At 30.5% G+C, this 20,145-nt stretch overlaps 2 protein-coding genes across 2 annotated transcripts in view; both read left to right on the top strand.

Annotated features, from left to right (window-relative positions):
- The window catches only part of Ccz1 (vacuolar fusion protein CCZ1), a 37,356-nt gene that overhangs the window by 12,453 nt on the left and 4,758 nt on the right, over positions 1–20,145 (top strand). Inside the window, exons 2-8 of the mRNA XM_067272863.1 lie at positions 10,899–10,996; positions 12,204–12,297; positions 13,109–13,231; positions 15,298–15,381; positions 15,458–15,588; positions 15,674–15,718; positions 19,194–19,340. Coding sequence (XP_067128964.1) covers positions 10,899–10,996; positions 12,204–12,297; positions 13,109–13,231; positions 15,298–15,381; positions 15,458–15,588; positions 15,674–15,718; positions 19,194–19,340 — 722 coding nt within the window. The remainder of the gene's footprint in view (positions 1–10,898; positions 10,997–12,203; positions 12,298–13,108; positions 13,232–15,297; positions 15,382–15,457; positions 15,589–15,673; positions 15,719–19,193; positions 19,341–20,145) is intronic.
- On the top strand, positions 3,888–8,193 carry LOC136977377 (putative nuclease HARBI1). The gene is made up of 7 exons (XM_067272834.1): positions 3,888–3,917; positions 5,528–5,945; positions 6,287–6,480; positions 6,553–6,700; positions 7,514–7,655; positions 7,794–7,869; positions 7,905–8,193. Exons 2-7 carry the CDS (start codon positions 5,712–5,714, stop codon positions 8,191–8,193), a joined length of 1,083 nt encoding a protein of 360 aa, XP_067128935.1. The 5' UTR covers positions 3,888–3,917; positions 5,528–5,711.

Genomic DNA, 20,145 nt, shown 5'->3' with positions numbered 1-20,145 from the left:
ACCCTGTTAACAGAGCAGACCATTTAAATGAATGTCATGTCAATGGAATATTTTGGGGTAGAAGTCCTCATAAGGGCATCTATTCTAAGGAAGATTTATAAAACGCTATTTTTAATCTTACAGCACGTTTTATACAATTTAATTTTATACATAAATAATACAATTAACAAGATATTGATCATCATATAAGAATGATTAATATCTTGGTTTAAGTTTTTGTTTTTTTCTTCAGATTCAAATGAAAAAATTTCAGCTATTGTAAAAACTCATGTTAACTGATCAATTATCTGCTTAAATTGGGAAATAGTATCATTTCATTCAGTTGTGTTAATTGATTATTGTATATATCAAAGTCTCATTAAGTGGGATTTTCTTGTATTAAACAAACAATGTAGTAAACAAACAGAACGAATGCAAATTATTTTAAATACAGGATCATATTTTAATGTTTTAAATTATATGTTATAAAATAAAAAATAACAAGCAATTTATTGTCAGAGTAATATCGTCATAATGCAGGATGAAATTTTTAATTATATTTTTAATTAATTTAATTATAAAATATGCGTTCTCACTCAGATTATATACTGTAGTGTCTTGTCCCTGTACATCATACTTTTTCCTTTCACAATGGAGTCGTGCTAGTCATCTAACACTTTTCAGGGAAAAATTTTTGAATTGAAATAATGTGACTTTCAGTTTACATTGGAAGTTCATATATAGCTAATTGGAGCCTTCTGTTCCTAAACCTTCCTTATCTAGTCTTGAATTTCATTTATCTAACACTGTTCTCAAGATTAAGGACAACAGTGGAAATTTATAGGTCTACAATTTTTTCAAATTGCAGCCCAATAACTGAATGCAGTAAAGTAACATCTTGCTGTTCTGGAGGGCCTGGATTTGCTCTGTGTTTGTAGTTTCAGAAACTTTTACAAATAGTTTGACCATACTATGTATAGGGCACCATCTCTCATTACTTGCTATCCTCGTTATAAGATTGACTAAATTCATGTTTGATGTGAAAGATCTTTCTTGTTGGGATACCAGCTATATTCCAATTAGAAAAATTTGGGAATTCCATAATCCTGCAGATATATAGGAATGCTACTGGTAATTCAACAATCCAAAACTACGGTTTAATTATGTTTATTTTGGTTGATTACATACATAACTACATGTATTTTGGGCTGACTTACATTTTATGGCCTCTCATTAGTAATTAAAATTAAGAGCTAGGTATAAGTACAAAATTAATTAAACATAAAAATGATAATACAACTGGATATAATAGTAATATCTTACTTTGTATTGAATCAACCAACTTCTTAAAAATGAAAGTATGTGAACATGATATTTCATCAATACATACAGCAAATGATACAAACTTATACAGTACATTAGATTATGGATGTTTTCTGCAATTGTAATAGGCTGTTATTCTTTAAAAGTGAACTTTATGTTGTGTTAGAGCAGTGTTCCACAACCTTTTTCTACTTGCAGCACACTCATGACTCAACATGGCACACCAAAATGTTATTTCCCTCAAAAACATATATGATACTATTAATAGAATTACGTAATGCTACTAACCTATTATTATTATTATGTTGGGTTATGTGAGTTATACTTGGTTAACACCGGTGGCTGTGTACTATGCCAGCCAAAGTCAAGGCATAGTAACCAAAACAGAAATTAAAGAAGTGTATCAGTGTGTGTGTCTGTATTCAGGAATTTCTCACAATATGACATGTATTCAATATAGTGGCCTTCTGTAGTGTGATGTATGTGTTTCTATTCAATTGTAATGTGCCCAGGCTTTTGTGTAGTGTGTGTGGTATGACACCTGTAGAGGAGAGAACGACAGGTACAATAAGCACCCTATCCATCCTCCACAGATGCCTTATTTCCTGGGCGAGTTCTGTGTACTTGCTGACTTTTTCAGTGCATGCGTTTTGTACATTGTGAGTGTTTGGAATGGATATGTCTATAATGTATGTGATTTTATTGTGTTTGTCAATGAGTGTGATGTCTGGTCTGTTGTGGTAAATTGTTTTATCTGTGATTATGGCTCTGTCGTAGTACATTTTGTGCGTGTTGTTTTCCAATACTGTCTGTGGAATGTATTTGTAATATGGTTCGTGGATGTCTACTAATTTGTGTTTCTTTGCAAGCTCTTGGTGTATTATATTTGCTACTTGATTATGTCTGTGTAAATAATCTGTTTGTGCCAAGAGCTTGCAACCAGAGGTGATGTGTTGTATAGTTTCTGGCATGATGTGACATTTTCTGCATGTGTCATTTGTGAGTGTTGCATCTTTGAGTATGTGTTTTCTGTAGTTTTTAGTATTTATGACCTGATCCTGTATGGCAATCATGAATCCTTCCGTCTCCCCAAAGAGGCATCCCCGAGCTAACCAGCTGTTTGACGCAGTTTTGTCAACAAAATCCTGGGCCAGGTCGTAAGGATGCCTGCCATGGAGTGCCTTTTGAGCCCACGATTGCTTAATGGTGTCTATGCTTTTTATATGTTGTGTTGTGTCCATATGATGTGAGTGTAAGTTTAATGGTGTGTTATTTGAGTCTGCTAGAGTTACTGCTTTATGTAATTGTGATATTTCTTGTTTTTTGTAGAAAAACTCTCGCAGTGACTGTATTTGTTTGTAGTGAAGGTTAACTATGTCAATCAGGCCACGTCCGCCATCTTTACGTGGAAGGGTTAATCTTTCTGTGGCGGATTTAGGATGATGTTGTTTATGCTTAGTAAGTGTTGTTCTTGTTTTCCTTTGGAGTTGCTCAAGATCTGTGTGAGTCCAATGTATAACTCCAAAAGAATATGTGAGTACTGGGATGACATATGTGTTTATTGCTTTAACTGTGTGTTTTGCATTTAATTGTGTTCTGAGAATAGCATTTAACCTACTTTGGTATTCTTTAATTAATCTTTGCTTTATTTGTGTATGTTCTGTTAGTTTGGCCTGTTGGAATCCTAAATACTTGTAGAACTCGCCCTCTTCCATGGATTCAATAATGTCTCCATTTCCAAGTGCAAAATCTTCTTTCTTCAGGATTCCTTTTTCTATGTGAACTGTTTTGCATTTATCTAGGCCAAATTCCATTTGTATGTCCTTGGTGTATGAATGTGTGATTTGTAGGAGTTGATGAAGTTGTTTTTGTGTGGATGCATAAAGTTTTATGTCATCCATGTACATGAGATGTGACAGTGTAAACTGTGTTGTTTTTTCGTGTCTGATATTGTAACCATATTGCGTGTTGTTTAACATGTTGGATAATGGGTTCAGGGCTAAGCAGAACCAGAGAGGACTCAAGGAATCTCCTTGAAAAATTCCTCGCCTAATAAAAATTTGGTTTGTTTGTATGGAAGTGTTACTAACCCTGAGATGTAGTGTTGTTCTCCAGTGCTGCATAGTGTTTTGAAAGAATGCAATGAGTGATGGATGTATTTTGTACATGTGTAGGATATGTAGCAGCCAACTGTGTGGAACACTGTCGAATGCTTTTCTGTAGTCTATATATGCCATGTGTATGTTTCTGTGTTGTCTGTGTGCTTGCCGTAGAATGACTGAATCTATGAGTAACTGTTCTTTGCATCCCCTGTGATTTCTACGGCAACCTTTTTGTTGTTCTCGTTAGAATGTCGTGTTCTTCAATATGTTTGTATATTTTGTTTGCGATACAGGATGTCAATAATTTGTAGAGTGTTGGAAGACATGTAATTGGTCTGTATTGTGTGGGGTCTGTGGTATTGTTGTTTTTAGGTTTCATGTAGGTGATGCCCTGAGTAAGAAAATTTGGCATGTCTTGTGGATTGATGATGATGTGTGTTAGATGTTTAGCTAGTTCCTGGTGCAGTGATGTAAACTTTTTGTACCAGAAATTGTGAATGTTGTCTACACCAGGTGTCTTCCAGTTGTGTGCTCTGTTAACAGTGTATTGGAAATCATGTATGTTTATTTCAGCACAGGGCATAGTTGGTATGTTGTGCAAGTTTCTGTTCTCCTCCTCGATCCAGCCTGCATCAGCATTGTGCGTGACAGCACTGGACCAAAGAGAAGACCAATATGTTGTGAGTTCTTCTTCTGTTGGTGTGCCACTGTGCTGTGTATCAGTGTTTGCTTTGTTATTAATTTGTCTGTAAAAGAGTTTTTCATTGTTTGTAAATAATTTATTTTGTTGTTTTCGTAGTGTACATGTTTTGTATCGTTTGAGTCTACGTGCTTTGGCAGCAAGTTTTTGTTTTAGTGTATCAATGTATTCTGTAATGCGTGTGTTGTGATGTTCGTGTTTTGTGTGTGTTTTTATTTTCTTGAAAATGTTTTTGAGCTGTTTCCTTAATTTGGGTGTTATGTTGCTTTTAGTGTATTGTGTCAGCCTGCCTAATTGCTGTCTAATGTCATTTATTTGTATTTCTATTCTTCTCTGCCAGGCAGGCTTGTGATAGTATTGTGTTTTCTGTGTATTTGTCTGTGACTGTACTTTCAGTCCATGGTGTGTCACTACTGTGACTGCCCCAGCATAAACTAATGTATGAATGTCTGCGAGTGTAGAAATTGAATGAATGTAGTGTGGTATTAAGTGAGTGTTTACATAATTTAGTGTTTTTCCTACTTCCTTTGACGTGTTGATTTTTGGTATTCGTGGTCGTTGTGTGGGATCTGTGCCTGTATATTTAGTGAGTGTTTCCTGAAATATAAGTGAGAGTGTATTAACTAAATCCATGTCTATGTTATCAGTGATGGACGAGGAAGTGTCTGTAGTATCATTAGTGGTAATTGTTGTATGTGTGTTATTATCAATGCTTGTTGCTGGATTATCCTGACAGGTTACATGATCTTCATTAATGTTAGATGTTTCTGTCTGTTGATGTATTTGATCAGCAACCTGTTGTTTGATAAGTTCAAGTGTTGTTTGTGGAATAAGGTTGTTGTGTATAATTGTTCTTTTTTGATCAACAACCCTTTGTTCAGTGACAGTGAGGTGAGGATATTGTTGTGTGAATTTATGGTGTAGTTGTTGTCTGTATGCTGTCATGTTTGTTTCAAGTTTTGTGATCGTGTAATAAGTACGGATGATAAACTCGTTCATTTCTACTGTCCATTTCATCCGTTGGCGTGGTTTTCCAGCCTTTGTGGTCTGTGGATGCATTGCCACAGAAACACCAAGGCTGGGTTGGTTCCTCACATCTGTTGAGGGCATTGCAGTAGCCATGCTTGGGCCGGTGCTGCTTTCGCCACCGGTAACCAGGGAGACTGTGGCCTATTTTTCGAACGTGAGCCTCTGCCTAACCCACGAACGCGGACCTTGTTAACCCGGGCGACGTCCGAGCCGGTATCACACTTTGATCTAGTTATCACCATAATAAATATCTCCACAGAATGTGGGTGTGGTCACTCTTAGCTTCATTTCTCCCCATAGACCTTACTGGCATGGGTGTCCCTACCAGGAGCTTGTGCTCCAGCCTGCATTGCCCTATGGATCAATAAAATTACTGGGCCTCCACCACGATCAGGGGCCTTAGTCTCGAGTTTTTCGTGTTACAACTCCCAACGTGTTGAACGTGTCACGTGGTACCATCTCACACACTGACGTCAAATCGGTAGTCTCGAGTTATAACTCACGTGCTTTCCTATCTCACCATGTGAGTTGCTACTCACATTGAGTCGCGCATGTGAGATCGCTACTCGAAAGTGAAAATGGCTGACAGATACGCAATTCTTATCGCTATTGAAGAGTTAGAAAGAGCCGAAAGACGTTGTTTGAGAAGGCAACGAATTTTCCGACCACAAATAGATGCCTTTGATCTACACGATGAACATTTTAGAAGATTATTTAGGCTTTCCAAGGAAGTGGCATTAAATTTAATAAATACACTTCGACCGACACTGAAAGAACAGACTAGAAGATCGGCATTAAGTGTTCAAACTAGAGTAAGTTTAAATTATTTTAATACAATACGGATATATGAATGCTAAATAGTCAATTATTAAGTTTAAATGATATTACGATATATTTATTTAAAATATCTTTCTCTAGTAATAATTGCATGAGTAAAAACTGCATACATTGTATGTCACTATAAATTGTAAAAAACGTTGTTAATTTTAGTAAAAGAATTAAATCTTTTAGAATTAAAATCTTAATGTTATCTTTAAATTTATGTTAAGAGTATTGTGTAATAGTATTTTTTATTCTGAATGAATTATTGCTAGCATTTATAAGTAAGTTTGATTCTATTTTATTTAACATGTATTTTATAACTGTTCATTAGGTTTTGGCAGCTGTAAGATTTTTTGCCTGTGGTTCCTACCAGTTAGGAATAGGCCAAGATTTTACTTTAAATATTAGCCAGAAGTCAGTAAGTCGAGCTATTAGAAGTGTTTCAGTAGCTATAAGGGATAATTTATTAAAGGATTGGGTTAGAATGCCATTCAATGTACAAGATCATGCACAATTGAAACAGCAGTAAGTGAATTAACAATATTGTGGCATTCTTAATAATAATAATAATAATAAATTGTACATTCTTCATTTTAGATTTTATGAAAAATACTCTTTTCCAGGTGTAATAGGGGCAATTGATTGTTGTCATGTAGCAATTGTATCACCACCTGTTGAGGATATCAATTATCCAGAGCATATCTATGTTAATAGAAAAGGATATCACTCTCTTAATGTTCAATTGGTAAATATTGCATTACTTATCTATCAAAATATATCTAGCAATTAAAAAGTTACTTTTGATATTTATTTTATTTTTATATTAAATTAGTAATTCATTGCTGAAAATGAATTAGCTATGAGCATATGCAATAAAGAATCAACCAACATTTTTTATTTTGATTCAGAACATCACAAAATATCATCTTACAAGAAAATGTTGGTTGATTTCTTATTGCATATGTGGATCCAATATTGGTATGCATTTAATTTTATGATACACTAACATTTATATAGAATTAATACATAATTTCATTCAATATACAGGTTGCAAACCTGTTTTTATGCGGGGATAGGGACCGGCATTAAAAAAAACGCATTAAAAAAAATCTCACGAAACTTCACGAATGGCTGTAAATAATAGTTTTCGCAACACAATTAAAAAAATAATTTTTTAATGCGGTCAACAGGGACCGCATAAAAAAAGTCTCACATAGAAAATAACTCAAAACCGTACGAAATAGAATTTATTGACAACAGATGTCAGCACTTGACTGCATCGTCTGGTCTATCGTCTGTTTTACATATTTTTGTCCAGGTGGTGTTTTGTTGACTTAAAAAGTAAATTATTTCATTTTTCGCATATTCATGCAATAATATTACTATAATAAGTGCATTTATGCTATAATAAGTTTATTTAGCTATAATAAGTCAACGTGAGACATGACGAATCGCACGAGACTATTCGCCAACTATACCGCACAAATTAAAAATTCGCATTAAAAAAATCGCACATAAAAAGAGCGCATAAAAACAGGTTTGACTGTACTTTTCTCAGATATGTGATGCAAACATGTACATTATGAACGTAAATGCTCGTTTTCCTGGTAGTGTACATGATGCATTTATATGGAAAAATTCGAATGTTAGGAAAGCCTTTCAGAGATGGCATAACTGCAACAGGAATGCACATACTTGGCTTTTAGATGATGATAAATTTAAATATATTATTATAGTTGTTAACATCAAGTCTCTGTTTAAATTTCCAGATAATTTATAAATAGTTTGTAGGTGGTATTTACAAATCATAATTAGCTTATCAAATTATGTATTGTATTTTCTAGGTGACAGTGGATACCCTTTGGAGCCGTGGTTGCTGACTCCACTTTGTACAACACCAGTACTCGAGCTGAAGTAAAATATAATAATTGTCTCACTGCAGCTTGAAGTATAATAGAGCAATGTAATGGACTCTTGAAAAATAGATGGAGATGTTTGTTGAAACATAGGGTCTTACACTATCATCCAGAGACAGCTTCAAACATTATAATTGCATGTGTTGTGCTTCACAACATTTGCATTAAAAATAATATTGCTCTGGAGGATAATGATATATTGCAACCAGAAGACCAATTACAGCATATCATACCATCAGAATTTGAAAATGCATCAAATAATATACTTTTTAATGAAACCAGAAGGATTCAACAACAACTGATAAGCTTGTGTTTTTCTTAAAAATAAAATATATATATGTCTGTTAAGTGCCTTTTTCAAGAATATTCAGATATAAAGAACAGAAAAATCAGTCTTTGAAAAACAAATTTAATTTGAAAATAAATAAATTATTATTCTAAACATACATAATTTATAATATTTGAGAAAATATATTTTGGGATAATATATCAACAATAGTAGTTAATGCTGTTGCAATTTTTTTAAATGAGTCTCTGTTTTCTTCAGATATGGAAAGTTCTTTCTCCATCAATTTAATTTTTTTCTGTTCTAGTTGAATAAATGAATCTGTTCTTTTCGTTGCTTCAGTTACTTCTTGTTCAGCAGAAATGTGTTTTTTTCTTTTTCTTCCTTTTACTACAAAACATAAATTCACATGGAAAATTTACTATAGCTATAAAATAACTAAAATTAATTAATTCTATAAAATTAATTCTGTTACACTAAATCTTAACTTTGTATATTAAATGACTTAATACTATGCAGTTCATTTATAACAGATTCTATAAATTCAGTTCTTATAATTAATGCTACAGTTGCTTTAATGTAGTAATTTGAAAATATTTTAAAAATTGACTTACACTGACTCTCTCCTTTTGATAAATCTGTATATTCACTATCTTTAGATAAATTGAAAACAATTGAAAACCATAACAAATTTTTGTGTTATAATTATTTTGTATATGAGATTATTTATTTTGATGCATACTAACCCTTTTCAGAATCAGAAATAAAATTTATTCCTGTCACAGTGATATTTTCAATTTCTGGCAGTGCTGTAGATTCCTATTATAATAAATTACATTTTAAAAATATAAACAGAGATGATAGTAGTACTGATAGAAATTTCAAAACTTATTATTAATACTGCCCATTAGATACAGAAAAATAATGAAGTATAACATTTTTTAAAACATGTTGTTGATCTTTATTCATTTTAAATTTAAAGACTATTATTCACCTCAGTCTGCAATATGTTTGAAAATTCTTCAACTTCCGATTCCACAGTGTTTTGCTGTCCCAAAACCACTGTATCTCCCATTATAGAAATAATTCTTTCTTGTAAAGAAGATAATTTTTCATTCGATTCTCTGCCACCCCCAGTCTTTCCTCTGCTATTTTTTATTCTCGATGCCTTCTCTTTCGCATTTCTCTTCATGTCAAGCCAGCACTAATAAAAAATTTTATTTCATGAAATTATACAGCAATTTTTCCAAAAATAAAAAGAAGTATAATTCATAGAAAAACAGAAGGAATTAAAATGATAATAAATTATATGTATAAATTATTAAGAGCATAGACACTATATTAAGATTATTTATTAATGAGAAGTGTTAAGTTCGTTGAACAATTTAAGAAACAGATCAAAGAAGAAAACTGAAGAAAGGATTAAATTAAAATACTTACTTTTTTCCATTCCACAACGGATTTTTTTGCTCCAAAGCACGCATTTAATTTTTGAACTAATTCCTTCCACATATCTAATTGCTTTTTTCTAGTAAACTTGTTGTCAAATTTTCCAGAGTTAATTTTCTTGTTGTTTTCAATGTATGTGACTAATATTTCCTTCTGTTCGTCACTGATTTTTTTAAATAAAGCATTGGAGGTCTCCATTTTCTTTATCGCTATAACACAAAAGTAACTGCAACACGTGCAAACTAATTCACGTGGATTTGTTTACAACTTGTTACAGTTAAGATGATTGGTCAAATCATTATAGTCGCAAACCCAGATGCATTGTAAATAATCCCATCATGCTTAACGACATACGTAACCAAGTGAGTATGACGTATTTCCTCTCGCTTTTCGAGTCCGCTCGACTGGGTCTAACTCGAGACTACCGATTATGTGAGTCATAGTAACACGAGTGAGTTGAATGACGTCAATTCGAGTACAACACGAAAAACTCTAGACTAAGGGCCCAGGTGGTGACCACGGGAGAGTTATTATTATTATTATTAATTAATTAAACAGACATCAACACCTGTGATCAAATTTATTTTACATATAATTTCTTAGAATACATAAAATTACAGGACTTGTAATAAAGAATAAACAAACATCATATATTTCATCAGTGCTGCAGCAGAGAATGAAATACAAGCATAAGAAACACAACAACTGTGATAAAAATATATAAATAAAACTTGAAATTAACAGAATATGTAAAAGTTCATGTCAGACCTTTCACCATGTGACAGCACACTGGTTGTGGAACACTGTGTTAGAGTCTAACCACCTCGTGACCAACAGATTTACTGCTCCCTGATCTACCCACAATCAAGGGATGATGTCATATCACCTCTTGGTGATTTTTATCTCTTCACATGTATTTAGCAGATTGTTTTCATGTAAATTATTTTTGATTGTTATGCGTTCTTTAAATTTCCTTTTGTATGTGTCCTTTTCATGATGTAAAATTGTAAGGCAACCCAAAATGCATCTAGTTATGTATGTAATCAACCAAAATAAACATAATTAAACCATAGTTTTGGATTGTTGAAGTACTGGTAGTATTGTTATACACCTGCAGATGATGCAATATTATGGAATTCCCAAGAATTTTCTAATCTCATGTTATGCCTACAGGATGGAAAGAATTTAAAAAATTAATACAATTATAAAATTTTGTAATGGTAATTTTTAAAATTGCTTTTTCAATTACATATTTATAAAATTTTAATGAAATACACTTTTTTTTATTTTAGGAATCAAAAAAGATTATTTTCTACTATCCAGATAAAACAGATTTAGACACAAGGATAAAAAATATTGGACTTTGTGAAGCAATCATTAAATTTTCTGAGTAATTTTCATTTAGTTAACTCTTTTCTGTAAATACTGAAGACTTTTAATGATAAATATTATTATTATAATTATTCTTTGATATTCACTAAAATTATTTTCAAAATTTTGTAAAAGTTTTATTAATAAAATATGAAATGTAAATATTAGAAACATTGTTTACAATTTTTATTTTTGATAAATACAGTCAAGTTCACATAAGTCGACATAGGTATAACTCAACACCATCAGTTAAGTAATCAGTTTTCTGTGGCTTTGACCAACATACATAGGCATTAATTTTAAAAAACTTTGGTTTACTCAACACTCTTTAACTCGTCACCACTGGATAAGTCAACGTACTTTTGCTGTCCCACACTTGTTTAGACATCCGATAAGTCGACTCCCCTCCTGAAAAAAATGAGTTCACATCACACTGTGCGGTGTGAACTCATTTTTCTTTTAGGAGGGAAAGTTGACTTATTTATTAATAAGTACTGTATGTATTAATAAAAATACCTTAACATTTTATGTATTTTTATATATAAAATAATAACAGATAAACAAAAAGAAAATATACAATTTATATCAACGTCACAGCAGAATTCAATTTTGCATTTTCTCACATCAAACGTTATTTGTAGCACCTGTTTCACATTTGTTAAAAATGAGTGTCCGAAAGCTAACAATGCTTCTGCTGAAGGAAAAATACAAACTTGTTTATGAATTTGAATGTAAGAAAACTTCGAATTTGCAAAACAAAAAACAAAACCTTTCAAGACTAACATTGGTGGGAATCCTGAAGAAAAAAGAGGAAATTAAGTAATTGTTTCTTGGATTTTCATCACGGCTGTCTCGAAAACACCAGAGAAAGTCGCCATACAAAGATGTCGAAGATGCTCTCGTACGTTGGCTAAGCAAATTCATTCATCAAATCTTCCTCTTTTGGGATTGATACTGAAACAAAAGGTGATGGAAATTGCTGGGGTTTTTGGAGTAGAAACCAACTTTAGTGCCAGTGATAGATGGTCAGAGAGGTACAGTACATTGCACTACTGTATTTTCCTAATTGTAGTTTTGTGGTTTTTTTTTCAACTTTGCTTTAGTCGTCACATCGATAACTCTGCACATTTTCACTTTCCCTTGGGGTGTTGACTTATGCAGACTCGACTGTATATCATTTTAATATTTAATTTGTCTGATAATGTATTTAATTTATGATTTTGTAGCACTTTTGCCACTCAAAGCCCATGTGAAGTTCTTCACACTAAAAAGACTAGACAGCTCTTTCTACAAGCAGAGAAAAATTTCTGGATGGTTATGGTATGAGAAAAGATAAATATAAATTAGATTATTTTTAAAATAATATAATTAATATAAATTTTGAGAAATTGTAAATAGTTAAAAAAATCTAATTGATAAGTCTGTTTTCCTACAGTACAGTTTCAGTAATCTCACATATATGGGATCAGAACTGTGTTGGATTAAAGAGTCAGTTTATTGCCAGTTTAATTGGAAGCAAGATAATACAATGTTTAATTATTTGGAAAGACACATCAATCCTTTTAAAATAACTTTCAGTTATCTTCTGTTTCTTTGTTGTCTGAGCATGCTGTCATCTCTGGTAATCATTGTTGCCAACTTGATGGATTTCCAGTTAGTTTACTGTGAAATTGAAGCAACCTCCAGAAATATACTCAGAAGTACAGTATTTTGATGGGAAATATCAGGAAGCTGATTGTTATTTTATACAGTATTGTGTTATAAGATACTGTACCTTTTTTGAGCAGACTAAGATCAAGCGATGAGCCTGACAATCTTTAATATCTTGTTTCCTTTGTGTTTGACTTGATTTTATGCAATGTTTAGTGTGAAGGTGTACAAATTTAGTAGTTTGAATTAGTGGGAAGCTTGTCTATGATATAGCAAGTATCAGTTAAGTGGATGTGTCAAACTACCAAATGGTGGGTTACAGAGATTATACTGTACTTGAGTTTCTGTGAAAATTTTGTCATTTTGTTTAATACTTTTTTATTTTTCTTTTTAATACAAAAAAGGCAATATCAAAGAAATTTCATATAATTTTAATCATTATCATTCTTGATCATTATTATTTTTTTTATCAATTTTTTAGTCTTTGAGCATTCCTTTCCAACAAAAGCTTAGAGATGGTCAGCTGTATCCAGATTACTATGCTGAGGAAGTGCAAGACCATGTTTTTCAAGCATTGTTAAAGGCATTGTATAAAATGTTCAGGGTAAGAATAATTAAGTCTAACAAGATTTTATTTCATTTTATTTATTTTAAATTTTAATTTATATTCTATAGAATCTTTCAAAATTTTAAAATAATATGTTTTTTCACAATTTATGAGATTTTCAGCAATTAATATTTAGTAAAAATCCATTTCTGCAAGCATGTCCCTACATAGTATTTATAACATTAAATAGAAACTATTACTTGCTAAAAATAGAGAGAGTAGGCATTTATTTACATTGAATGTAATTTTGCTAAATATATCTTGATTTTTTAAAATGTATACATCACTTTATAAAGAAGCATATCAATATAGCTCTGTCTAATTTATTTGGGTTTATTGTAAATCAAACTGTTATGTTTTTATATAAATTTTGCTTTTACAATTTCCAACTTAAGTATATTTCTTGATAAAATGATGATTGACATTATTTTTGGGCTATTTTAATAATAATTTATCAAAACTTTCACAGCAGTATTATACAATAAAGTAATTATTGACTAATTATAATTATTTTTGAACTGCATTATTATGTTTTGGGATTACTAAAAATATATATTTAATATTAATGAAAAGATTTTTAATACTAGTTATTTGTAATTATATATTTTTTATATTTACATAAATTATTATGTTAATTCAAAAAAATATATTAAACACATTTTCAGTCTAATTAATATATTATGGTGCCAAGTTTCATTACATTTCCATTATTTTATTACAATTATTTTAATAATGAAAAACAAAGTGTAAAAATGAAGCTGTTTTTTAAATTTTTTTAAACTTTGGAGTTTAAAATAAATTTCTTTCTTTTCTATTTGTTCTTTATATTTATCTGTTAAGAGAAACCTGTTTAATTACAAATTAGTGATGTTTGTAGAGTATAATAATTTTAAAAATTTTAATTCTTCTCTCCTCCTTTTGTTAAAATCTCACAACTGTTGTTTGACTAATAGCCCTCTAAATATGAAGATTATATAGAGTGCTTCTAACCCTCTACATAATCTCTGCTCAACAATTACTGTCTCCTTCAACTTTTTATATCAATTCTTCATTGTCCAGCTATTGCTTTACTTCTATTACAGTAGAGCATTGATTATCCGACTCAATTGGGGACTGGGGTTGGTCAGATAACTGAAAAATGGATAACCGAAAAGTATGAAAAAATATATTATTAGTATAGTGTTTTAGTATATCCCATGTAATTGGTATATTAGTATATCGCTATTAACCTACTTCGTGTTAAATTTTCATTGATGTCTAACAAATTTCATTGAAGTCTAACAAAATTTTTTTTTAAATAATAATCATTGCTGTTGTATCATTAAAAATTATTTCTTTATTTTGCACAAAATAAATACAAAAATAAAGAAAAACAGAAAATTAAGCCTGATTTAAATACTGCCTCCCTTTCAAGGTCGAGTCAGTGTTGCCAGCTAGAACATGCAAAAATTTAACAAAAATAATATTAAAGTAGCCAAGACATAGCCAAATATTGTAGCGCCACATCACTAGCGGACATTTGAATTTGCCGACTAGAATGCGGTCAGTTAACCGATGTGACAGTTGATCGGGGTTTTGGATAATCGACGCTCTATTGTATTCCCTTCTCTATTGCTCTGCTCTCTCACTCTGTTTCATTTTCATCTCTTTGATCATCTTTTAAACTATCATCTAACTTATCCCATCGTTTTCTGATTCTAAAGAAGACTCTCTTTCATATTAAGGTTCCATTCCTGATAGTGTATCTATGAGAGCCCTTAATAAGAGAGAGAGAGAAATCCTCCTTAAGGACTTAGGAAGAGGAGTGTGCAATATACTAGGGGAGAGTAGCAGTTGCTTATGCAAAACTCCTCAATCCTTCAAAGTATTTTAAGACATTAATGTTTTATAATTAAATTTTTTTTGAACATTGAATACTTTTTCTTCTTTAACAAAATGTTAATGATATTTTGTTTCATTTTATTCAGCAATAAAAAATAAGTCACAAAATATTTTATTTGGTAAACTTAAAATGTATTTCTTATATATATATATAACGTATATATATATAATTTTTTCTTCAGTTAATTATGGGAACTTTCAAACATAATTTAGAGCATGGAGGAATAGAGTACTTAAAACAGAAATTAGAAATATTTTATTTAAGGGTAAGAGTAAATTTTAAAGTCATAAAATTATAATTATCTGAATGAATTAAAAATTAATTATTTTATTCTTTTACAGTATTTACCTAAAATTAAATTCCATCAGGTAGATTTATTAGATGTATTCCAAGGAATTCAATTTCTACCTCTTGAAAAATATCCATTTCTGAAAATTCAATGTTTTATTAGCCTTACTGAAGCAACCTTCAGGTACTTAAAACTATATTTTATTTTAAAACAATTTTTGTATTCTGTTTTTAATAGAAAAATTTAAAATACTTTATTTCTTTTCTAGTCAGATAAAGTACACGGCCTTTCTTTATAATGATCAATTAGTTTGGTGAGTATCACACTTATCAGTTCATTAGCTTCTTTATTGGCATTGTTATGATAGCAGGTACTGGTTCAAAAACCAATACCTGCTATCATAACAATGCCAATAAAAAATACTTTTTTCTCTAGCAATAGCTGAAATTTTGGTTTTATTTTATCACAAACATATTAATCTTTATGACAACTTAATTTTTTTCAATTATTCTATTTGCATTAGTAAAAAGCACAAAAATTGAAAGTAAAATGTTTAGTTTCTATTTTCAAAAACTAATGTTAAAACCAATTTCTCTAATATCTTTTCTTCAGAGCACAAACTCATTTTCCATTGTGTAAATGGCAAGAACTAACTTTTTAAGCTTCTCTATACAATATTTAAATTTAAATAAGCTGTGCAGCAGTCTATGAAGAGGGAATTTTCAATACAAAAATGAATTAATAAATATATTGGTTTCATTACAAGTTATGAATTGATGACATACACAGTCTGTTAAGAAATTTTAAGATCACTACATTTTTTTAGTTTTTTCAAAACCAACATTATTTAATGGTCAATTATTATTCTCAGTGAAGTAAATACAATAAATAATCAGGTTTTGAACAATTAGTTCAACAATCTTAACACATTTTAGTTATTAGTTTTACAAAAGTCAAATTTTCACTGTTAATAAATTATGAGACCACCACGAAAACAAAGATTTAGAAGTCATTTTTTTTGTTTATTAATACTTGATTGTTGCTTCATTTCTTTGTATCACTTCAAATAGCTTGTTTGGCATTGATTCTACCAGTTTTTTCAGTAGTTAAGTTATACCTTCTAACTTAAATCCCCAAAGGTTAATCAGATTTAAGTCAGGACTTCTTGATGGCCAAGGTAAAACATTAATTTTCTTTGCCTTAAGTCAGTCTTGAGTTGCCTTGAGCTTGCTTTTGAGTTAAGTTGGGGACATTGTCTTGTTGATAGTACCATTTTATTCTAAAATATGATCTAAATGGGTGCAAATGTTTTTCCAATAACACCTGATAATTTTCCGATTTTAATTTAATGATAACTTTAACAAAAACAAGTTTAGCATCATAACATAATGCTCCCCAAACCAAGACAGAGCCTCTACTCATTGGTCTACTAAACAATTCTCCAGATGCCTGTGCAAATCATGCCAATATGCATTATTAACATTTGGGAAGTCAAGATTGAACTTCTGTTCATCTGAAAACATCACTTTGTTCTACTCTTTTGGTCCACTCTAATCTTGCTTGTTTATGTACCAAAGTCAATTTGGGCTTACCCTTTAGTTTTATGTAACTTGCATTCTTGTTTTTCTTTAATGTTTTCCAAATAGTCAACAAGTGAAACTTTTTCTCCATTTTTACATGAAATCTCTCTTGTGGGCATGTTCTGTTGAGTTGCCAGACCAAAAAACATGCCTGTAATTTCATAATGACTGATTTTTTTTTACCAGGGGCCATTTTATGGTCACTTATCTCTTGTCTGTTTTTTCACAGATGAATGATATGAAAGTGAGAGAGAAAATTCATCTCTCAGACACAGTGGCGATTCTGGTCGTTCGTAACGATCTCATCTTCGTCGATGACGTCACGATACTACTAGGTTAATTATACATGTTTGGGTTATCTGCGCGCACAACATGGTATAGAATTTTAACTAATGAAATTTAAAAATTTTTGAAAATGCAGAGTATATAATCATTTATCATGTGGCAAGGAAAGCATGTAATTTCAACAAAGTTATGTTTTTTGTTTTATAACGTTTTTACAGATTGTAATGTCAATTTCTCTTAACAAATGAAAATTTTAATAACCTAAGTTAGAAAAGTGTGTGTACTTAGATATTCTTCAAAATATTACCATCTAATTAACTATCTAAGTAAGATTAACATTATATTCAATGGTTCAGTAATTGAAGTAGGATAATTGCAAAAAAAAAATGGAATCAGTGGCATTTCTGAGTAGGCACTGGAAAAAATCAGAAGCATTTTCTCTCTCGAAATATTCCTTCCTGAGATAGGGAACGTTTTGTAATGCAATCATATAGTACAAGTAGCATCAAGTTGTCCATATTGGATATAACGAAATTGAGGTGAAAGACAACTATCTGCTCATCTCTGATAAACAAGAGAAGTGAAGAGAAAAAAAAGTTGTCCAGAATTGCGTTTAGAGAGAGGCGATGATCTCTCAAGATGTAAACAAATAATTAGCCAATCAGCGACCAGCTAGTGAGAGACGACAGATGAGAGACAATGACCAGAATATGGCCCCAGATATCTTGTTCTGCATAATTTTAATTTTTTTAAAAAATATAATGAATTTCTGTTTTGAACCTATTAGACTAACTATGGTCCTTTCTGAGTAACCAGCACCAGCATAATAATAAATTTTTCCAGATTTCTTTTCCTCCTAATTTACTTCCTCCTGGTATGATGTTTAATCACAACCACTCAAAAATACACATGAGAAAATCATTATAATTAGTCATGTGACATCAAAGAAAACCAACAATCATGCGAGTGACAGAAATTTTTTGTAAAGGAAGGGAATAAGTCATTTTCTTACAGTGGTATCATAACTTATTAACAGTGAAAATTCGACTTTTGTAAACTAATAACTAAAATGTGTTAAGACTGTTGAACTAATTGTTCAAAACATGATTATTGTATTTACTTCATTGAGGATAATAATTGACCATTAAACAATGTTAGTTTTGAGAAAACTAAAAAGAAATGTAGTGGTCCTATAATATCTTAACAGACTGTGTGTATATATATAGCTCCCACTAAGTGTGGAAAAGAATTGAAATTGTTGTTTATTTAAATATAATACTGCAATCAATTTCTTATATTTGCTATAAGACCATTTACTTAAGTAAAAAAGTTATTTAAGATGGAAATAATGACTGAATTCAAATAAAAACAGTAAAGTTTTCTATCAAACTTTCAATCTATGAAAATAAAGAATTATCAAAGCTTCAAACAAACCCTGTTTTTAGTAAAAATATGCTATCTGTCTATGAGAACTAAGACATCTATATATATTATCATTGAAAATAGTTTCTCCCTATTCACTCTCTCATTAGATACTAACAAGTTTAAAATTGAATAAAGTTAAAGCACTAAAATCTTAAAATATTTTAAAGATTATTTAGAAATAAGTGATTTTTGTATTGCATCTACACTTTGGCAAATTGTTACTAAACATTAAGTTTTATTGACTATTATCATATATTTTTTTATATGCCAACTACAGTTCTTCATTCTAAACGTACTTTAAAATGTAAATTCCTTCTTTAGTTAATTTTCTTGAAGTGGTTTAATCTATATACTTACATAGATGTGTGTACAGTGTTGGTTAATGAATTAAGGATTTTTTCAGCTGACAGTTTTTATAAATTAATGAAAGTATCATTTTAGTTATTGTTTAACTATATTATTTTTACCAATATTATTTATTATTCTTGCTTCTAATAGGAGTGGACTTAATCAAGAAGATATGCAAGTATTATACAGGTTTTTGATATGCCATCTCATTCCATCATTTTTAGAATCTGAGCTTCAGCTTGGAGCTTTTTCACCTTCAAGGCCAACTTCATTTAGTTCTGGTCAACATTTTGGAAGGTATTTTAAAAAAAAGAGAGAAACTTTAATTAAATAATCTCAAAATTGATTTAAATAATTATTAATATTTTTAATAATTATCCACATTAGGTAGTAATTAAATTTAATGTAATTGCAGTGTATACAATATGATGTAAATTTAAGAATAATTTTTTCTAAAGTTTTGATTCTTATTAAACACTGCTTTCATGATAGATTTGTTGGCAGTAAGTTGACAGTTAAGAATCTATGTGAACTTGTATTTTTTAAAATTATGAATAAGTTTTAACCAAAATTTCTACATTACATAAATCTGAAATATACAAACTAATAAATTTGTTAATTATTTGAGTGTTTATTAATATACAGGGTCCCATCTGGAAAGTCAGGGAATTTATCTCTGGCTGCCTTGTTGATTTTTTTGCTGACAGTATGGTTGACTAAGAGTAACTGTCATCAGGCAGTAAGAAATAATGCAATGCAATACAACATATGAAAAGGGGTGCAAATATTTTCAGGACCCAAAATTTCTTTTAAGCATACATAAAATGTTGCCAAAAATTATTACACACATAATAAAATCATAATTTATGAACTAATTAATAATTATTATTACATAATTTGAAAAATTTAAATTAAATCATACATATAATTAAATAGGTCTACCATATAATTTGCCATGCAAAACTAAACTGATAAGTTAACAAAATACTTTTGTTAACTTTTTCATCACTTTTTGAATGATTATTTGTAGTTTTCTTCTTCCCAATGGAAAACTATGTTACACAAACTAGTGTGGGTTTTTCCTGGACACCTGTTAATTATA

Source organism: Centruroides vittatus, unplaced genomic scaffold, assembly GCF_030686945.1.
Source record: "Centruroides vittatus isolate TY-2023 unplaced genomic scaffold, ASM3068694v2 contig_458, whole genome shotgun sequence".
NCBI lineage: Eukaryota > Metazoa > Arthropoda > Arachnida > Scorpiones > Buthidae > Centruroides > Centruroides vittatus.
The sequence above is the reverse complement of the archived record's forward strand: the minus strand, read 5'-3'. Positions and strand labels throughout refer to the sequence as shown.

Excerpts from the sequence above, each read along its gene's own strand:
- LOC136977377 (XM_067272834.1), top strand. The coding sequence starts at position 5,712 with ATGGCTGACAGATACGCAATTCTTATCGCTATTGAAGAGTTAGAAAGA. Across the intron at positions 6,481-6,552 it reads CATGCACAATTGAAACAGCA|ATTTTATGAAAAATACTCTT; the intron begins GTAAGTGAATTA and ends TCTTCATTTTAG. Across the intron at positions 7,870-7,904 it reads ACACCAGTACTCGAGCTGAA|TATAATAGAGCAATGTAATG; the intron begins GTAAAATATAAT and ends TGCAGCTTGAAG.